The following is a 21,113-nucleotide window of genomic DNA, read 5'->3' as shown; positions in this document are numbered from 1 at the left end:
AGGGGCGGAACCGGAAGCGCATAGCCACGCCTCATTCTAGGCGGGCCGCCGCCATCTTGTGAGCGCCCGGCTCGGCCCGGACGCAGCGTCGCTCGCGCCTAGACCGCCGTTGGAGCCACAGCCCCCAGCGCCGCAGACATGCCGGCAGGACCGGTGCAGGCGGTGCCGCCGCCGCCGCCCGTTGCCACGGAGCCCAAGCAGGTAGGCGGCTGGCGGCCGGGGAACCCCCCTCTGCCCGGTTGGGCCCTGTCAGCTATTGAGGGGAGGGAAGGGGAGAGGGACGGGAGGCCTTGGGGCCGCCATGACAGGGAGGGAGACGGACTACAGCTCCCAGGAGGCGGGGCCGCGCCGCGTGGCAATCTGGGAGCCAGACTCTTGAGGCCGGGGGCGGGGCCTGCTCTCGGTGGGACGCTCTGGAACCCCCTCGTGGCCCGAGTGCCGGCGGCCCGCCCCAGGACGCGCTTACGCTGAGCAGACCCGCCCAGCCCGTGCTTGCCCTCCAGGGCCGGCCGGTGGAGAGGCGCCTTCTTGTCTATTGACCCGTTTCAGTCGTGGTCCGCTCTTCGTGACCCCGTCCGGGATTTTCTTGGCGAGGACACTGGCGCCGTTTGCCACGTGTTCTTTAAAGATGAGGAAATTGAGGGTCAAGTGACTTAACCAGGGTCAAACAGCGAGCGCCTGAGGCCGGCTTTGGATCTGCCTGACTCCAGGCCTGGCACTTGTCGCCAGTATCCCTCCTTCCCCCTGTTGGTCCTGCATCACTGCCCCTTTCCAGTCCTGCGAGTGCTGTCCCATCGTCCTTATTCCTCCCCCACAGCCTGCTCTAAAAACTTAACCCCCTGCCCCTGCACAAAGCACCGCACCGATGCACCCCGTCCCCTCCGGCCCAGAACCCCCTCCCCGGCTGCCGCCTTCCCCTTTCTGCGGCCTCCCTCCCATCAGGGGGGAAGGAGCATAATTTGGAAAGGAGCCCATCGATAGTGACCACCCCCCACTCCAAGGGAGGGGGACTGAGAGAGCTGACGGGGGCTGACGAAATCAGGGTGAAATAGCTTTGCAGCCCCAAGTACTGTCGGTTTGCTTTGTTTACTGTGTGTGTTGTGTTAAGGGTTGGTTTTTCTTGTTTTTTGATGATGGGCGGGATTTGGGCCTCTCGTTCACTTGCCAAAAAAAGAAGAGAAAGATGCTGATTGAAGTCTTTCATAATCACGACAACAATAATAGTAATCGCTAGCACTTATATAGCCCTTAGGATCTCACTTGATCTTACCACGTACTTGGGGTGGATATTGTTATTCACAGTTTCCAGATGAGAAAAATGAAGCAAAGTGACAGAAAGGAAGAAAGCTCTTGTCAGCTTGTTGGATTTGTGTGTGTGTGTTTGTTTTTAAAGCAAGCACTCTACAACAGGTGTTTGTGGTTTCATATATAATTATCTTTTTCCTATTTTATACCTGGAAGTGGTCGCTTTTTGGTGTTAATTTTAGAGCTAAAGAAAACAAATTTCTCTTTAAAGAAGATAAGCTACCTAAGGGCAGAAACTGCCTCCCGTTTCTATCCCCCATACAGTAGACATATGATTAGGACAGAGTTAGTGATTAATCATTTTCTAGTTGTCCATTCATTCTCCCAAGTACCAAAGGGAAGAAAGCAGTCAGCCCCGCCTCTTCCTTCTCAGAGTCTCATGGCCTCCCTGTTGCTTCCAGAATAAAATAATCAGCAGTCTGACATTTAAAACCTTTCACAAAATCTGGTACCAGCCTGTAAAAAGGGAAAATTATACAAGAAGTCGTATTTTTGTTACATGGCTATAAGAGACATATACAAAATTTAACAAGTCAATAACGGAATTGTTTTTGAGTCCTCTCCCATACTTTTTCTGTGCATGGTAAGAAATTTTTTTTTGTTGCTACACTAAGCCACCTCTTCTCCCCAAAGCCCTTTCTTATGAGAAACTCATGTAGTCGAGCAAAACACCCCAGCACATTGGTCCTTCTGGAAAACCTCTGCCTCCGTTCCCGCTCCTTGTTGTTTCCTGCATGAGCTGTTGCTTTCCTGCCTTTTGTCCAGTGTCTCCCGTGGCTGGCACGGTCCTCCTCCTCACCGATGCTGGAAATAACCGCGTCCTTGAAGGCTCTGTGGTTCGCAGTGCCACCGCTTCCAAGAAGACGCTCTGCGATCCTCACCCCCCTCCTTTGAGTTTCTTTGGGCATGTTTTTTCATCGAGTCAGCACTGCATGAGTTGTTCCCCCCATTCCCCTGCGGAGGCTCCTTGAGGGCAGAACATCGCCCTCGCGCTTGACATAAAATACCCAGGGACGGTTGTTGAATTGGGTTACGTTGTTGTTGTTCAGTCTCTCCTCTGGCTGTGACCTTGGGACCCTTCTTTCCTCCACTGTCTCTCGGAGCTGTCCGAGCTCCTGCTTTTGAGACCCCCCTCTCCACCTCATCCTCTGCCATCCCCTTTTCCTTTGCCTTCCGTTGTTCCCAACATCAGGCTCTTTTCCAGCGAGTCCCAGCTCCTCATTTTGGGACCAGAGTATTTCAGCTTCAGGATTTGACCTTCTAGTGAGTGACCTGAGTTCCTTTAAGTCCTGACTGCTTTGACCTCCTTGCTACCCAGGGGCCTTTCCCAAGGCTTCTCCAGCGCCGCGAGTCCAAAGTGTCGGTCCTGTGGTTCCCATCTCCCTCGTGGCCACTCTCAGCCACGCGTCGCTCCTGGAAAAACCGTAGGAGCCACGTGGACAAGATGGTGTGTCCGGGCTGGCCATGGCTTCCCCGGGGGGCCGGCGCCTTTGCATTTCACCGTGGTACGAGTGATACAACCTGACGGTGCCAGTTGATTGCCCGCCTCTCGGCCAGCAGGCGGCACCTGGCCCCGCAGAGGAATCCTGCCTCAGTGGAGGCTGGTCCTTGGCGGCCGCCCAGCTGACTAGAGATGGGCTCGCGTCTGCCAGGGCCTTCTCAGCGCGCGGCCCAGCGGGCGCCTGATGTTTGTCGAACGGTGTAATCGAGTCCCTGGGGGCAGGAACACATCTTGCGAGCTAATGGGCCGCCTCACATTAAGACTCGGTCTCTTGGGGTGAATCTGAAAGGAGAAGGACTTAGAGGCACCTCAGGCTGCTCGGGGACCCTTCGTCCCTCAGCCCTCCTCGGCAGCTTCCTCCGCTGCCCCCTCGCTGCATAAGCTTCTGGCGCTGAGACCCTGGTTTTATTAAATTTTGGGTCCCCCAAAGCACAGCCACTACAGATGTCTAATAAATTACAAGCCTCCTTGGGCACCCCCCTTCCGGGGTGGTCAGGCTTCCCCTCCCTATCGTCCCCCACAGAACTTGTCCCCTAATGTTTCCCTCAGGGTACATGGGGGCTGTGCCCTTCTCACCCTAGAGTAAGGAGTGGGATCATGGGGGCTCTTGTCCCGCACTCCTCCCCTCGGGCCTGAACAATCTGAGTCAGCGCCTTGCCCCTACAGCCTCCCTGCCTAGAGTCCTCCCAGCTGTCTCTTCACTGGCGAACACAGTGGCAAGGGCCGTCTGAGGATGGGGTCCCGGAGCAGGCTGGGGGGGCCCGAAGAGGCCCAGGGGAGCAGTGTAGGTGCCGTATGGCCCCGCGTGGGTCGCCCTTTCAGGGGGGCCTGGCCTTTGTTTCTATACCATCCTGAGCCTCCTGCCCTAGGAATTAACCCTTCCATACAGGGAGAATTCATTGGAGGAAAAATAACAGACCTGGCAGAAAAGTGGAAGGAGGAAGTGGGGGGAGCTGGGGGGCAGCCATGTCTTCTGGGATACGGGGGAGAAAGGGAATGGAGAAAAAGGGGGGAGTTTTGTCCACCGTTCCTTCCCCTTTTTGTCTCATCAAACCAAGAGGTCCAGAGTTTTGATAAGGTTTCCCTATATGTCACACAGCTCCCCCCAACACATCCCCATGGGGGACAGCAGGGTGAGGGGGCAGCTGCTCCTGAGGTTCTGAGAATGTGGAGTCAGTGTCCCAGGCTTGCTGAAAGCTCCCGCTTCAGCTTTCTGCCCGTTTCTGCACGATGTTAGCTTTCCCTTCTCTAACAAGAGTTTTGTGTTAGGGCCCTGCATCTGTTTTAGTGGCCAGAAATGCAGCGTTTTTAAAGCACCTACTGTGTGCTCAAGGCCGGTAGTCTCAATGAGCCCTGCAGGTCTGCAGGTAACTTCTTGTAGAAAAACCTCACGGAGCGTGGCTTGGGGGAGTGTCCTTCAGCACTAGGTCAGAGTGGGCTGGGGCAGCTGGGGCACAGGGGATGGCGCCCCGGCCCGCAATCTGGAAGGATGAGTTTGAATCCGGCCTCAGACATTCCTGGCTGTGTGACCCTGGTCAGGTCACTCGCCGTTCGTTGTCTAACAGCTCTGCAAGAGTGGGAGGCCTGGCCTGGAGAGGCAGCGCCGGCCTTGCAGCAGGGGCCCCCGTGCCCCTCCCCCAGCCTGGCTACAGGCAGCTCCTTCCTTGCTCACCCTCACTGTCCTTGCAGCCCCCAGAAGAAGAAGCTTCCAAGGAGGACTCTACTCCTTCCAAACCCGTTGTGGGCATCATCTACCCGCCTCCCGAGGTCCGGAATATTGTGGACAAGACCGCCAGCTTTGTAGCCAGGTAGGTCGTGTGCGCCCCCCACATTTGTTAGCTCGGGGTCTCTCCTGGCATTGCAAGGGTCATCGGGGGGCAGCACGGGGTCTTTTCACTGACTTGTACGAGGACCGGGTTCTATATGGGTGGACCTGGGGGCTGAGGGGCCCCAAGAAAGTGGAGGATCCCTGGGGCTGCTTTGTGGCCTCCTGACTCTGGGCCCTAGTTCTTTTGTACCCAAGGGCTGATCGTTTCTCTGCTGCCTCTACCAGTTCATTAAAATCGTTCTGGCGGAACGGCCTGCGTTCGGGGTTGTGTCTGCCTTGGGTGTGGCTGAGCTTGGCCAGCCCCTCCATCCCACAGCAGCTCATGAGCCGGGGGGTTGTTCTTTGGCCGCTCGTCCCCTGGGGGAGCCTTGAGGCCCATGGTGGAGTCGGGGAGCGCCGCGGCCCCGAAGGGAGCAGCGGCCCCGGCCCCAGCGTGGTGCTTCTGGTCCTGGGCCTGCCGTGCAGAGCTGCAGGAGTAACGGGATGGGGGCGGGGGGAGAGTGAGGGACAGGCAGAGAGACCCTGCGACAGCGAGAAGGGGCCAGGGCTCCCCCGCATTCTGCCCCCCTCGGCCGTCCAGGGCAGTGGGTCGGGCGCCCACGGTGCGCCTGGCGCGGGGCTCCCCCGGGGCTCCTCACCCCCGGCCCCGCCTCGGGGCCTGCAGCTCCCCGGGGCTCGGCCAGTGACCGCCGCCTCCTTTCCCAGGAACGGCCCGGAGTTTGAAGCTCGGATTCGGCAGAATGAGATCAACAACCCCAAGTTCAACTTCCTCAACCCCAACGACCCGTACCATGCCTACTACCGGCACAAGGTCAGCGAGTTCAAGGAGGGGAAGGCGCAGGAGCCCTCGGCCGCCATCCCCAAGGTCATGCAGCAGCAGCAGCAGGCCTCCCAGCAGCAGCTGCCCCAGAAGGTACGGCCCGGGCCCCTCCCCCAGCGGAGGGTGATGGGGGCTCCCGTCCTCACCGGGGCGGCCTCCAGAGGCCGGGGCTTGGGGACCGTTTGCTCTTGTAGCTACAGTAATGCCGTTGGCATCGGGAGGGAATTGCCCCGGCCGCTGCCCGGCGGCTGCACTCCCTCCTCCAGCCTGTCAGCCCGCAGGCAGCTGGGGGCGTCTGAGAAGGGAGCCCATCCCCCACGCCGGGCTGCGGCAGACCTGGTGGTCTCCAGTGGGTGAGCAGCCGCCCCCCCACGCAGGAGGTCCCAGGCTAGCCCGGAGTCACCCCCGTGTGGTCCCGTCGCCCTCGGCCCCAGCTTCTCTCTGTGTATGCTGAGACTTTGGGGGCCGTTTGAGGCAGATGGGGTGAAGTGACTTGTCCAGACTCACATAGCGAGTTAGTGGTTGAGGCTAGATTATTTCACCACTGCTGCCCGTATGAGGGGAGGGTTGTAAGAAAGCTCCATTGCTGGTGGGGCCGTGAGTGCCCACGTCGGCATCGGGTCTTCTCCCCCTCCGCACAGGTCCAGGCCCAGGTGATCCAGGAGACCATCGTGCCCAAGGAGCCCCCCCCAGAGTTCGAGTTCATCGCTGACCCCCCCTCCATCTCGGCCTTCGACCTGGACGTGGTGAAGCTGACCGCTCAGTTTGTGGCCCGCAACGGGCGCCAGTTCCTGACCCAGCTGATGCAGAAGGAGCAGCGGAATTACCAGTTTGATTTCCTGCGTCCCCAGCACAGCCTCTTCAACTATTTCACCAAGCTGGTGGAGCAGTACACAAAGGTGCCCGCCGACGGGGGCGGGGGGCCCTCGGAAACCGTGAGGAGGGAGAGAGACCCTCCCTCTGGGGGAGTCGGTCAGCGCCCTCGCCCAGGCACCCCAGCACTGCTGCCCCTCCCCCTCCACACTCTAGTGGAGGGCACCTGGGCAGGTAGAAACAGGACACAAGGTCCGAGGCGACAAGGCGCAGGGGCCGGGGGGACGCCCGGAGGGTGCCCTGGGCTGCAGAGTCCGGAGCGCCTGAGGGGTTTGGGGGCCACCCTGAGGACCCTAGGAAAGATCCCCTTAAATGAGGCTGGCAGAGGGGCCGGGTGAGACTGAAGAGCCTAACAGGGCTGGGCGTGGGCTGTAGGAGTCACTGGCCGACAGACTGAAGTGGGGCGGCTTGTGGGAGGATGAGCAGCCAGGGCCACAGTCTGAGTCCGGGAGGAGCCTGAGCGGGGGCAGAGATGCTGTGGGGAGCGGAGGCCGGGGGGGAGCAATGAGGTCTTTTCTCCAAGGGTGTCTTTGTACCTCCAGAGGGAATGACCAGGAAACACCTGGGGATGGGGGGCCCGAGAGAGAGAAGCACAGAGAGAATCGGGTCCGTGATGGAAGATGAGATTAGTGAGAGAGGGAGAGACACGGGTACGGAGAGGAGAGCGATGTAGGTACAGAGACAGGGAAGAAAGTGACACAGAGAGACAGAGACAGAGATTGAGTGTCGGGAGGAAGAGAAGCTGACCCAGGCCCGAGCTGTTAGGGGCACGGGGGGGATGATGCACCTGGAGGAGAGCCTGGGCACCGCGCCCCCACGGCCCTCCTCGGGCACAGGATGGGCGCCAGGAGCCACGCTGCCAGTAAGCCTCCAGCCCTTGCCCGGCCCCTCGTGACTCCATTAGTGACTCTTTGACCCTGACTGTGTTGCAGATCTTGATTCCGCCCAAAGGCTTATTCACAAAACTTAAAAAGGAGGCAGAAAACCCCCGGGAAGTTTTGGATCAGGTAAGCTTGTCTGCCTCGTTAGAAGCTGCCTTTGTTTGGGGGAGGGGCCGGGCCAGAAGGAGCCTCAGTGATCAGAGGGTTCTGGGAGGCTCATGGGGCGCTGCTCCTCTGCTGATAGCTCCCCGTCTGGGGTCTGGGGTTCCCCAGTGACCTGGACGCCTGTGTGGTCAGTTGCCTGGCTTCTGCCTCGCCGCCCCCCTCTGTTGGGCCACGATTAAGGACCTGAAAGTGCTCCTGCAGGTTCTCAAACCCAGAAAGTGCTGGCCACCAAAGTCTGTGGCAGGTCCTGGGGGGAGGGGGCAGCCCCAGAAACCGTTCTCAGGCTCAGCTGTGCCCCTCCCCCTGGCATGCATGTGCCGTCTCCCCATTAGAAGGGGAGCCTGAGGGCAGCTCCTGTGGCTGCCGTCTGCCCTGCATCCAGTAAGCATGTGACCAGGGCTTCTTCCATCCCGGGTGTCGTGCCCAAGGGCGGGGAGGGGCACAGAAGCGCGGTCTCCACTCGCCCTGAAAAGCAGATGCGGGAGGCCTGGGGCTGCCTCATGAACGGGGCCTCCCAGTGTGGCGCGGCGTCCCCCGGCCCTCCTCGTCACCTCCAGGCTTTCTCGCTGGCATGGAGGGGGCAGAGGTCTGTGCCGTGTCTCTAGGCTGGCAGCACACACACCGCCCCCCTCCCCAGCGGGCAGCTCGGGACCCTCCATGACAGAGCAGCCCTAATAGAGGGTTTGTGGGGCTGCCCCATCTGCTCATCCTCGAGAGGTGGGAGAGAGCGGCCGGGCTGTGCCCGGGCTTCCTCTGGTGATGCCGGCCGCCTCCGGGCCCTCTCTGTCGTCCTGACTCGTTTCATGCCTCCTCCTCCAGGTCTGCTACCGGGTAGAGTGGGCCAAGTTCCAGGAGCGCGAGCGGAAGAAGGAGGAAGAGGAGAAGGAGAAGGAGCGCGTGGCCTATGCCCAGATCGACTGGCACGACTTTGTGGTGGTGGAAACCGTGGACTTCCAACCCAATGAGCAAGGTGCTCCCCTTCCCCCCCCTCGAGAATCCCCGGGGTCTTGGCCAGCTTGGCCTGGGGAGCACTGGGCTCGTCCCGGGAGGACGGCCTGGGCTAACTCAAGGGCTTCCTTCCCCCAGGAAACTTCCCACCTCCCACCACCCCGGAGGAGCTGGGCGCCCGGATCCTGATCCAGGAGCGCTACGAGAAGTTCGGGGAGAGTGAGGAAGTGGAGATGGAGGTGGAGTCCGATGACGAGGACCAGAAGCAGGAGAAGACCGAGGAGCCGCCATCGCAGCTGGACCAGGACACCCAAGTGCAGGACATGGACGAGGTAGCTGTGGGCCCCCCACAGGGGCCCTTCCCAGTGTCCCCAGGGCTTTCCCGCGGCGTCTCCTCAACTGCGCTGCCCGGGGGGAGCCCGTGCCTCTGGCAGAGAGCGGGCCCCTCCCTGTGGGAATCGGCTTCCCCTCTGCCTCCCAGCCCAGAGCTCACCCTGAGAGGCCCCATTGAAGCCCGCCCGGTGCCAGCTGCTGGAAATGCCCGCAGGGACGTTTGTATCCCGAGCCCCACTGTTCCCATTCACTCAGGGAGAAAGCGCTTGGCCCGGCGCCCGTTGGCTCCTGCCTGAAGAGGGAAGCTCCGCTCCTGGCAGCTTCTCGAGCCAGGGCCTCCCCCCCTACCCAGGGAGCACCAGTGTCTCCCCCCGACCCAGGGAGCACCAGGGCCTGCTGGGAGGGTAGCTGGGAGCTCGGCCCCGGGCCCCCGGGAGGGCACGCAGACCATCAGCCAGGCTTCTGTTCCCAGGGTTCTGATGATGAAGAGGAGGGCCAGAAAGTTCCCCCTCCTCCAGAGACCCCCATGCCCCCACCACTGCCGCCGACCCCAGATCAGGTCATCGTCCGCAAAGACTACGACCCCAAAGGTACGGAAGCTGCGGGCTGCTGCCCCTGGGCTCGGGGGTTAGGGGGGTCCCTGCCCGAGAGCTTACCCTCTCCCTTCCTTTGCAGCTTCCAAGCCTCTGCCCCCCGCCCCTGCCCCAGACGAGTATCTGGTGTCCCCCATCACTGGGGAGAAGATCCCGGCCAGCAAGATGCAGGAGCACATGCGCATCGGCCTGCTGGACCCGCGCTGGCTGGAGCAGCGTGACCGCTCCATCCGGGAGAAGCAGAGCGATGACGAGGTCTATGCCCCAGGTGAGGCCGGACCGGGGCCACGGTCACTCCCCTGCGGTGGGCCTGGCCCCCCTCCCCCCGTCACAGTCACTCCCTGTGGGTCTGGCCCCAAGATGAGAAGCTGAGGTCCGGCCCAGCCCTGATGCCGTCAGAGTTTGCATCCTCTGTGGGTTCAACTTGGGGGGGGGGGGGAGAGGGAGGGGGTAACCCACCCTTGGGCTGAGGTCACAGGCCACTCTCCAGGGGCCATCACGGCCCAGCCGTTGGGGGGAGGCAGGGCTGCCTGAGTGGGCCCCGTCCCATCTGCCTCAGTCTCCTCCTCAGTTAAATGGGAGTCCCTGGAGCCCCCACCTTCCGGGGCTGTGGGGAGGCCGGTGTAAGCGTCAGCCCTCGCGCTGAGAGGGTCGCAGCGCCATGTGACGCCTTTGTCCTCGTTTGTGTCTCAGGTCTGGACATCGAGAGCAGCCTGAAGCAGCTGGCCGAGCGGCGTACCGACATCTTTGGGGTGGAGGAGACGGCCATCGGCAAGAAGATCGGAGAGGAGGAGATCCAGAAACCCGAGGAGAAGGTGCGGCAGCCCGTCCTCCCCTCCTCCCTGACCCCAGCCCGTCCTCCCCACCCCCCAGGGCTCCCAGCAGGAGGGCGCTCCCCTGACCCCGGCGTGTTCTTTTCCAGGTCACCTGGGACGGCCACTCGGGCAGCATGGCCCGAACCCAGCAGGCCGCCCAGGCCAACATCACTCTCCAGGAGCAGATCGAGGCCATTCACAAGGCCAAGGGGCTCGTGCCGGAGGATGACAGCAAGGAGAAGATCGGCCCCAGCAAGCCCAACGAGATCCCTCAGCCGCCCCCTCCGTCCTCGGCCCCCAACATCCCCACCTCAGCCCCGCCCATCACCTCAGTGCCCCGCCCCCCCTCGGTGAGCGCCAGCCAGAGGGGCCTTTACCCCGGACCCCAAGACTGGGGCTTTGCCCGGGCGGGAGGAGATCCATGTCTTGTGACCCCAAATCCAGCGCTCTGCTGCCCCTAGACCTGCCCCCAGCAGAGCTGGCAGGGCCAGAGCCCGAGCCTGTGAGCGGGCTGGGGGTGAGGAGGGCCTGGACTTCTGGGGTCACTGCTTTGCTTCCCTCAAGGGCCTGTTGCTTGAGGCGCTCTTTGAGGGGCCCCGGCTCATCCCCCAGGTCCTCAGATGGAGAGGGAGGGGCGTCAGGCTTCTGACGAGGGGACTCTTACTACGAAGGCCGAGCGGTGAAGCGGTGCCCCCGGCGCTGGCCTCTGGCGTGACTGCCCCCTGCCCTTTGCAGATGCCGCCTCCCGTCCGAACCACGGTGGTCTCGGCCGTGCCCGTCATGCCGCGGCCCCCGATGGCCTCCGTGGTCCGCCTGCCTCCGGGCTCGGTGATTGCTCCCATGCCGCCCATCATCCACGCGCCTCGCATCAACGTGGTGCCCATGCCGCCCTCCGCCCCGCCCATCATGGCGCCGCGACCGCCTCCCATGATTGTGCCGACAGGTCGGTGCCCTCCCTGGGCGGAGGGGGGACCCTATGAACTTGGGACAGTCAGAGTGCCTCCAGCCCTCGGGGTTCTTCCCGGAGGGGCTGATGACCACTTGTTAGGGGTGGCAGGGCCAGGCTGTGCCCGGGGAGGGCGGGGTGGCTGCACAAGACAGGCTGTGGGCTGAAGCAAAGTTTCTGCTGCTCCCTTGGCCGGGGGCCAGAATGGGCCTTGTCCGCACATCGGGGTGCCAGCCTTTGGCCTTTGTGGGCCCGGGGAGGCTCCCTCTGGGCAAAACTCTTGCTTCTTGAAAAGGCAGAAGTCGGGGTCCTTCCCTCAGTGCATTGACCATCCCCTACCCAGACTGCCTTCCTGGGCCACCCCCTCTACAGTCTCTGAAACCCAAGGATCCCTTGAATTCTGGGGCCTTGGGAGTCGAGGCTCAGGAAAAGCTTCTTCCTCCCTCCATCCCCTTCGGGGATTCCCCCTTGGGTCGCTGCCTCCCAACAGCCCCCTCCTCGGGGGGCGGCTGTCACTCGGCCAGGTTGCACTAGAAGGGCGCTGTCCTGGCAGGACCCCCGGGCTCCCAGATGCTAAGGCACATCATGGGCAAAGGCTTGGGTGTCCTTCAGCTCTGACCTCCGTCCCTGAGGGTTTACTGAGCGTTTCCAGGTGCCAGGCCCTGGACTCGGGAAGTTAGTCAAGGGCGGGCCAGCCTGCAGAGGGAGCCCCAGTGCAGGGCTTAGCAACTCCCCAAGGCAGGAGAACGGTAGAGGTCTGGCCCGGGGCAGGTCCGGCCTGGCTTCCAGGGGCCTGCTGGGTTTCTATCTGTACCAGCCACGTGCAGTAAGGGGACTCGGGGCCTCTAAAACCTTGTTAAAAGCACGTGTGGCCCGGCGCCCATCGTGGTCGGAACCACTGGTCCTGGAAGAGCGGGTGGGAGAGAAGCCCCCCAGCAGGCAGCGTTGGGCAGGGCCCTCATGTCGTCCCCCGTGGATGTGGGGTCCTGCACGGGCTCACATCCCGGGGCAGCTCCTGCCTAAGGGGCTCACTGGTGTGTTTGTGCCCCCAGCGTTTGTGCCGGCCCCCCCGGTGGCGCCCGTCCCGGCCCCGACCCCCATGCCTCCTGTCCACCCCCCGCCGCCCATGGAGGAGGAGCCCGCGTCCAAGAAGCTGAAGACCGAAGACAGCCTGATGCCCGAGGAAGAGTTTCTGCGGAGGAACAAGGCACGTAGCGCAGCCTGGCTGGGGCTCCCTTGGGAAAGAGGCTTCTCTGAGGGGCCGTGGCTGTCCCACTCTGGGTGGGGGCTTGCGCAGGGCAGCAGGCGGGCAGCACCTGGCGTCCTACTCACGGAGGGAAAGAAGCCAGCCTCGCTGACCCGGCGGATCCAGGGGCGCACTGAAGCCTCCCCAGGTCACAGGCTCAGCCCCTGCTGCCCCAGGAGCTCCTCCAGGGGTGGCCCCATCTCCCAGCCTGGTGGGCTTCCCCTGGTCAGTCCCTGCCCCCCGGGGGGTCCTGAGGATCAGCTGAGACAAGTCATCGGCACAGAGTGCCCGACAAACCTTCCCGTGCTGCGACGCGGGAGCTGTTGTCAACAAGGCCGCGGCTGCCGCCCGGGCGGGGGGTGACTGTTTAGGGAGCCTCAGGCCCTTTGCAGATCTAGTTAACCAGCCCCAAAGGGGCGGGAGGTGTGGGGTTTCCTCATTGGGTAACGACCCCTTTTGTGTCACAGGGTCCAGTCACCATCAAGGTTCAGGTCCCCAACATGCAGGACAAGACCGAATGGAAGCTGAATGGACAAGTGCTGGTCTTCACTCTCCCGCTGCCCGACCAGGTACGTGCTGGTGAGGGTCAGGGGTCAGGGGTCAGGGGCTGGGGGGGAAAGGCCTTGCAGAGAGTATTATCTCCACCACATCTCTGTCCCACAGGTCTCTGTCATCAAGGTCAAGATCCACGAGGCCACCGGCATGCCCGCCGGCAAGCAGAAGCTGCAGTACGAGGTGAGCGCCCCCTCTCCCCATGGGGGCCCCTCGCTCCCGCTGTGCTTGGGGGAGGGGAAGGGGACCCGGGCGCTGCCCCTCACACGGGACTGGTTCTTTCAGGGCATCTTCATCAAAGACTCCAACTCGCTGGCCTATTACAACATGGCGAACGGGGCTGTGATCCACCTGGCGCTGAAGGAGAGAGGCGGGAGGAAGAAGTAGAGGCTCCCAGGGCGGCGGCCCCGGCCCTCGTCCGGGCGTCCTTGCTGAGATGCCGACCCTCGGCAGCTTCCCTTGGGGGGCTCCCTGTTGTCTTGTGTTCATCCTGTTCTGACTCTGGGGGGCTGGGTTCAGGTCCCCTTGATTGTACGTTCCCAGAATCAGTTAGAAAAGACCGGGTCGTAGGGCTTGCTCGTCTGGCAGCCGCCCGCGTCGCAATGGCCACGAAGCCCGTGACCCTCCGTGATGACGTGGAAGTCGTCACCCTGCCCGCGGCCCCCGGGCCCTCTGGCGGGCAGGAGGAAGCCACACGTGCTAGTTTTCCGTCTTGTTGGGAAGGTTCCATGTTACTTAGTTCCATTAAACTCTTGTTCAGTCATTAGCAGGTTGCCCTGAGTTCGTCCGTTATGGCCCCGGTTTTGAAAATAAAGTTGTGTTCGCTGGGTCACTTCTGTCCCCATCAGGTGGGGTTCTTGGTGACCTCGCTTAGTGATCCCTCCTCTCTGGCACTGACCAGAAAGCCTGGGGATGGGGGTGGGGCGGGGTTTCCGGTGAGATCTTAATGGGCTTCAGGAAAGGGACAAGGCCGGTGCTTCCAACGTGCCCTTCCTCTACACCATCCCTGTGTAAACGGCCCCCGTTCTCGGACCTTCATGGCCGAGAGTGTCTCCTCTTACGTGGTGGGTTGCAGACCCTTCTGCGCTTGCCGTGCCCCAGACTCACTGCATGGGGGGGGGAGGGAAGGGGGTCAGGCCTGGCTCGTGTTCCTGGCCCACGCTGGGATTCTGCAGTGTCTCTGCCCTGTCTTACCTGACCCAGTGAGGTTAAAGTGTCATGTCCCAGGTCACAGCCCCAAAGGGCCCGGGTGCCGCCTCCCTGACGTCAGACCCCCTCCCTCTCCGGGACATCAGACCTGACGCCGCTTGTCAGCGGCTTTGAGCCTCGTGGAATTGTCCCTAGTGTGGCAGAGGCAGGAGGCTGCTTCCTCCCGCAGGCCCGGCAGAGGCCCATCCTTAGCCCCAGAGCCCTTCCTCCCAGAACGCAAACACTCCTTCCTCTGTTCGTTGTTACTGGTCACGACCCTCAGCAAAACATCCCCAAGAAAAGCCTTAAGTGAGCCGCTGGAGCGCCTTCTGTCCGGCCGGCACCAGAACCTGTCAACATGTGGGCATGTTAGCTTAGCTACGCGGCTGGGCGCGCGGGACCTCGCTCTGCCAGCAGACGGGCGGCTGCCGTTTAAGCGGGACCTCCCCCCTGCCGGAGATGAGAGCCCACCACCCCCTGAAAGGTGATAAGTGCCCTGGAAGTCAAGAAGCTGCAGGCTGGGACACCTGAGGACCGGGGTAGGAGCAGGCGGCCAGCAAGGGAGGCGGGGTTCCTACCCGGCATGGGCGTGAGGAGACTGCATGGGAGGAAGGGCAAGGCTTCTGGACTGGCATAGAGGAGGGCATCCTAGCCATGGGATGCCACCCTCCCCGAGAGCTCAGTGACATCCGGATGGGAGGAGGGAGAGAGTGTTCTAAATCCCTATTGGTCAGAGAAAAGGCAACTGAGGTACCGCTTCACACCTCTCAGATTGGCTAAGGGGATGGGGGAAAGAGAATGAATGTTGGAGGGGAGGTGGGAAAAGTGGGACACTGATGCATTGTGGGTGGAGTCGGGAACCAATCTGGAGCTATAAAAATGCTTCCCCTTGGGTCTTTACTGGCTCTGTATCCCTAAGGATCATAGAGGGAGGGAAAAACCCATGTGGGCAAAAATGTTGGTGGCAGCCCTTTCTGTGGTGGCAAGGAACTGGTGCCCATCAATTGGCTGAGTAAGTTGTGGATGTTATGGAATATTCTAAGAAATCACGAGCAGCGCTATTTCCGGAAAAACTGGAAGGACTTCCATGAATTGCTACTAAGGGAAGGGAGCCCCACCAAGAGAACATGTACATGGCAACAAGGTTACCCCATGAGCCAGCGGGATGGACGCGGTGCTTTTTAATAAGGCGACGGGGCAGTTCCGGTGGGCTTGGGATGGAGAGAGCCGCGGCGCCCAGAGCCGGGACTGCGGAGCTTCGCCCCTTTTGCTGTATCCGCTTGACTTGTTTTCCTTTCTCGTGTTTTTCCCCTTTTGAGCTGATTTCTCTTGTGCCGCATGATGAGGAAACACGTTGGGGAGAATTGCCCGTTTAACCCACATCGGGGCTTGCTGTGGGGGGCGAAGGGGGAGGAGAGGGAGAAAAATCGGGGACCGGGGTTTCCCAAAGGTGAATGCTGGGAAAATCGGGTTCCAAAGGAGTTCATTTGGTGCTCCCGAGTCTACCACGGGGAGTCCTCCAGGGCTTTGGCGCGGAGTGCTCCAAGAGCCACATGAGAACTGCTGACGGCTCAGAAAGACAAGCTTGGAAGGGCCGAGGGCAGGGCTAATCTGCTTAGAGTTCTTAGCGTCCCCTGGGCGTCCGAGGTTAAGCTGGCGGGGGAGGCGGGAGCACCGCGTTGTCCCGGCACCCGCCAGAGGCCGGAGTGTTCGGCTGGTCCCGATGTGCCTTTCACACAAGTCCGGGACTGGCCGCCTTCTCCGGGGACGGGAAATCAATGCGGCCGGAGCTCAGCTATGGGGCGCGTGGGTGCGCTGGGTTAGAGAAGAGACGGGGAGCACTCCTGGGAACTGGGAGGAGGGCCAGCACCCAGGGTGCCCAGCGTTCCTTCCCCCAGCCAGAGCCCGCTGGGCTGAACGGGAGGCCCGGGTTCTCAGCAATGGGAGCACGGGGAGCCAGCCCCGGCCGGGGGCCACGTGCCTCTGCCGGACCACGTGGCCCTGGTGGCGCCATTGCAGCGCGAGGCCAGGGTGGGGGTGGGGAATTCGAGACGCGGAGGGGGCAAGCCCTGGGGCCCCTCCTTCCCGGCCCCCTCCCTGGGGCCTCCCAGCTGAGGAAGGGCCCGTGTCCGGCAAACCCGGGCCGAAGCGGCCGCGCTCTCCCCAGGGGGGATTCAGGCCGACTCGTTAATCTGGCAGCGCCGGCAGGGGACGAGACCCGGGCTGCAGAGGGGACTGGAGCGGGCGCGTGGCGCCCCCCCGCGGTGGGGAGGACGAGCCAGCGGTCCCAGGTTCAAATTCAGGTTACTTCCTGTAGGAGAGGGAAAAGCCACTTCCCCTCATTGAGCCCAGATTTCCTCCCGGAAGGAAGGGTTCGGACGAGGTGGTCTCCGAGCCTATTAAATCCTAGCCCACCGAGATAAGCGGGCAGCCCTGCGCCATCTGCCTCGGTTTGTCCGTCTGTCAAAAGCCGAGTGATGTACCCAGGGAAGTGAGACCCAGGGCTGAGCCTGCGGGCAGAGCTGAGCTCCAGGGTGGGGGGGGTGGGGAAAAGGGAGAGGGGGCAGTGGCCACCTCCCTGCCACACCAGACTGATTGGTCCCAAGGAAGGGGCGCTGTGGGGGAGGGCTTGCCCAAGAGGTGAAAGGCCAAGAATGTGGCCGGGCAGAATGTGTGAATGGCTCCTTTGAGAGGCCACAGCCCGGGGGCGGGGCGAGCCAAGCTGGGCGCACGGGCAGGCCCGGAGGGGGGGGGTTGGTGCGGGGGCTGAGGGGGGGAGGCTGGGCCTGTTTTCTCCTTTATCTCTCCATCTTTCAGCGAGTCTGTGAGGGGGAGAGAGGGAGGGACAGGGACTTCCTTGGCAGAGACACTGGAGGCATTTGCCTCTGCTTTCTGCCCATTTTACAGATGAGGCAAGGAGGGTGAAGTGACTTGCCCAGGATCACACAACTGGTGTCTGAGGTCAAATTTGAATTCGGGTCCTTTGATTCCACGTGTTTCCTTCCTCTAAGCCCCTCCCATCTCTGACATTCCCCACTCTAAGCCCCTTCCAGCCCTGACCTCCCTGTTCTAAGGCCCCTCCCAACTCTGACATTCCCCATTCTAAGCCCCTCCCAGCCCTGACCTTTCCGGGCTCTAAGCCCCCTCCCAACGCTGTACTGAGGGCTGTTGGGAAATGCGGAGGGTGGGGGTGGCGGAGGGAATCGCGCCTGTGGAAGCTGGAGGCATTCCATGCCTGTTGTCTCGTCGGAGCAGGGCCAGTAGGGGGCGCCCCTGCCCGCCCGGTGGGCGCTAAATGCTGCTCCTCGCTGGGCTCGGGCGGAGTAGTTCCCGGAGTTCTTTCTCGGGCCGCAGGCCCCCGGCTCAGGCGGTCCCGCTGTTCTGCCCTGGACGCCGCCACAACTTAAAAGGGAGGGAGGTGCTGTTCCCATTTTGCAGATGAGGAAGCAATGGGGGAAGCAAGTTCAGAATGGACCAGTCACTCACCCACTTATTCATTCATTCATTCACTCACTCATTCATTCATTCATTCACTCACTCATTCATTCCTAGGAGCTGGCCAGTGCTGAGAAAAGAGCCTCAGTACCGCAAGGGCCCCTTCTTCACCCTGGGGTCTGCAGTGACTCGCTCACCGCTCCCGGCGCCCGCCGCCCCTGCCCCTCGGCCACATCGGAGCCCCTCGGCCCTGCCGTTCTGCCTCCACGCTTCCAGTGGGAATGTTGGGCCCGGACCTTTTGTCGGAGACGGAAATATCCTGCCTTCGGCCCCCCCCTGCCCCTCCATCTCACCCCCCTCCCGTTTCGGGACCACATCTGCTTTTTGCCGTCTCCATGACTAGTTCTGGAAAAGCAGAAGTGCCGGGGATTCTTCCAGGCCACGACCGGGAATGTCTGAGCGTTGTCTCGGGAACAGCTGAGGAGCCTCGTTCGACAGCCGGGACCCCCCTCGGCTCGGGACCCTCCTCCCCCACCCCCTCACTTTCCCAGGGAGCCGCCCACCGTGCTCGGCCACAGAGGAATGATTGCTGACCTCGTGGCCCCCAGTCCCGGCTCTGACCACCGCCCCCACCCACTTGTGGAGCCGGCAAAAGTCGGCCCGGTCTGGGGGCCCTCGGGGACCGGCAAGCCCCGCTCTATCTCCGAGGCCCTTCCGAGCCCAGCAAGCTAAAAGCAGGCTAGCCTCGGACTACAGGCCCGGGATGGCTCCTTCCACAAGCACTCAATTAAACGTGATTTCCTGCTTGTGGAATGTATTTCTTGAGAATTTGAAAGGGAAAACAATCATTGTTAAAAGCATGTATTAAGCACCAGCTATATACCAAGCAAATGTGTTACATTTAAGGCATCCACTTCCCCCTCCCCTTTCTTAGGAACCTTAAATAATATCCTTTAGTATAAACTGGCCCTTTTTCAGATGAAAAACTGAGGCAGGTGGATACGGTGCAAAAACATTGGATCTGGCAGCCTTCAAACCTAGCTTTTCCCACTTAACAGGAGCCATGATGGGAGGCCAGCCTCCCTTCCTCATCTATGGCCTCCCTTATCTACAGCCTCCCTCCCTCCTTCATCTACAGCCTTCCCTGCCTCCATCTACAGCCTCCCTTCCTCATCTACAGCCTCCCTTCCTCCCTCATCTACAACAGCCTTCCCTGCCTCCATCTACAGCCTCCCTTCCTCTCTCATCTACAGCCTCTCTTCCTCATCTACAGCCTCCCTTATCTACAGCCTCCCTTCCTCATCTACAGCCTCCCTTATCTACAGCCTCCCTTCCTTTCTCATCTACAGCCTCTCTTCCTCATCTACAGCCTCCCTTATCTACAGCCTCCCTTCCTCATCTACAGCCTCCTTCCTCCCTCATCTACAGCCTCCCTTCCTCCCTCATCTACAGCCTCCCTCCCTCCCTCATCTATAGCCTCCCTTATCTACAGCCTCCCTTCCTCCCTCATCTACAGCCTCCCTTCCTCTCTCATCTACAGCCTCTCTTCCTCATCTATAGCCTCCCTTATCTACAGCCTCCTTCCTCATCTACAGCCTCCCTTATCTACAGCCTCCCTCCTCATCTACAGCCTCCCTTATCTACAGCCTCCCTTCCTCTCTCATCTACAGCCTCTCTTCCTCATCTACAGCCTCCCTTCCTCTCTCATCTACAGCCTCCCTTCCTCATCTACAGCCTCCTTCCTCCCTCATCTACAGCCTCCCTTCCTCTCTCATCTACAGCCTCTCTTCCTCATCTATAGCCTCCCTTCCTCTCTCATCTACAGCCTCCCTTCCTCCCTCATCTACAGCCTCCCTTCCTCTCTCATCTACAGCCTCTCTTCCTCATCTATAGCCTCCCTTATCTACAGCCTCCCTTCCTCAGCCTCCCTTCCTCATCTACAGCCTCCCTTATCTACAGCCTCCCTTCCTCATCTGTAAGCTGGATGGGGCCCGTGCATTCCCTGCCTCCGGAGGTTGTGTGTGGGACCGAGGGGAAGCAAGTGATCGGGTCCCAGATGGGCCGCTGGCAGCCAAGGCGCTCAGGAAGCCCTAGTGTGTGCGAAGCCTGTGGCAAGCAGGGAACACAAAGGCACAAACAGTCAGTAAAATGGGAGCGAGCACATGCAAATGCCCCGGGCTGGACAAGCTAGGTACAAAGGAGGGCCAAGGTCTCTGAGCTCTGGGGAGAGGAGGGGAGGGAGGGACAGAAGCCTGTGGAAGGGGGGATGGGGGCCGGGCCTTAAGGGAAGTGGGAGAGCGTGGGGAGAACATGGGTGAAGAACAGCCGGGAAGCCGGGGGACTGGATAGGGGAGAGGGCCGAGGGGCTAAGGTGTGCGGATGAAAAGGGAGGAGGGGGTCAGGTCACAGACAGAGGAATAGGGAGCCACTGGAGTTCATAGAGGAAGGGAGTGCCATTTCGGGCTGAAGGGGGAGACAAGTAGCAGCTGTTTCAAGAGTCCAGAGGAGCCAAACGAGGCCAGAAAGCAGCCTGGCTGCCAGTTAGTGGGGCCATTGTGGACAGCCCCCGGGATGGGCCAAAGACTGGCTTTCTGCGGAAGAGCTGAGGGTTAAACAGAGGGAAAGGGGGAGGAAGAGAGTGGCTCTGCTGTGCACAGAGATCTCTAGGGCAGCTCTCGGGCGGAGAGAGGTGAGGGCTAGGTTTCCGTGGGACGATGGCTGAACTCCCAGGGCTGGCCCGGAGGGAGGGCTGAAGCGAGAAATGCCTGTTGACTGACTTGTCCGATGAGATCCCCGTGGAGAGAAGGGGGGGGGTGTGTGTGGCAGAGAGTGGGTGCGACCGGGCTGGAGACTGGGAGGAGCGGTTAGACCGGTGGGGGGAGGGGGAGACAGACCGAGCTGGCTGGGCCAGGAAAACCCAGGGCGGAGGAAGTATCTAGGCGGAGATCCTGATTCCGAGCCCAAGGCTGTTCCCACAACAGTCCAGGGAGGCCGGCGGTGCACAGGGGGAAACTGAGGCACAGCTGGCCCTGGAGGCGCCAAGCTTCCGCAGGCATGAGGCAGACCCTCCCCCTCCCCTTCCCAACCAAGACCCCTCACACACGCGCACTCACGCACACCCATTGTGCAAACACTCGTGCACACACACACACACTCACGCACACACACACTCGTGCCCCCCCACTTGCTTCTCCATCTAAATACACACTGAGAGGGGCCCGGTGGAAGGAGCCCCCTCCACATGTGAGCCAGGCTGTGGGGACGGCACAGTCAACCTCAAAGGAAGTGCCGGGGGGTTGGGGAAGGGGAGGAGACCCCCGCCCCAGGGCCGAGGGACGGAGGCCGTCAGGGGGAGGCGGCTGCGGGGGAGCCTTCGGCTTGGGATACAGCCGGGGCAAAGGCTTGGAGGTGGGAGACGGACGGGGTGACGGCTGGAGAACAAGGCTGGCGCCCCGCCGAGCTGGCTTTAAGTCCGCACGGCAGGTGGCGGCGGCCCTCAGCGGAGGCCGAGCTCCCCGACTTTCTGGCGGGGCTCTCCAGGGCGGGGAGGGGGCGTGTCGCCAGAGCCCGGAAGTTGAGGCGAGGAGGCGGGAAGGCCTTCGGCTCTATCCAGGTGAGTCTCCGTGATTGACAGCCCGGTGGGCGGGCCCTGGAATCCCGTGTCCGGGAGGGCTCTGACTCCTC

At 61.6% G+C, this 21,113-nt stretch overlaps 1 protein-coding gene across 1 annotated transcript; it reads left to right on the top strand.

The window, feature by feature from the left end:
• The first annotated feature begins 40 nt into the window (after nucleotides 1-40).
• Nucleotides 41-13,278, top strand: SF3A1 (splicing factor 3a subunit 1). Its single transcript, XM_051973108.1, has 16 exons — nucleotides 41-201; nucleotides 4,496-4,614; nucleotides 5,340-5,547; nucleotides 6,096-6,353; nucleotides 7,260-7,334; nucleotides 8,193-8,343; nucleotides 8,460-8,653; nucleotides 9,127-9,244; nucleotides 9,330-9,515; nucleotides 9,941-10,062; nucleotides 10,170-10,412; nucleotides 10,798-11,005; nucleotides 12,061-12,215; nucleotides 12,722-12,823; nucleotides 12,918-12,989; nucleotides 13,092-13,278. The coding sequence occupies exons 1-16, from the start codon at nucleotides 139-141 to the stop codon at nucleotides 13,191-13,193; spliced, it is 2,376 nt and encodes a 791-aa protein (XP_051829068.1). The 5' UTR covers nucleotides 41-138; the 3' UTR covers nucleotides 13,194-13,278.
• The last annotated feature ends 7,835 nt before the right edge of the window (nucleotides 13,279-21,113 follow it).

The sequence above is a fragment of the Antechinus flavipes genome, chromosome 1, assembly GCF_016432865.1.
Source record: "Antechinus flavipes isolate AdamAnt ecotype Samford, QLD, Australia chromosome 1, AdamAnt_v2, whole genome shotgun sequence".
NCBI classification, from domain to species: Eukaryota; Metazoa; Chordata; class Mammalia; order Dasyuromorphia; family Dasyuridae; genus Antechinus; species Antechinus flavipes.
Note: the sequence above shows the minus strand (reverse complement) of the source record. Positions and strands in the feature narration are given on the sequence as shown.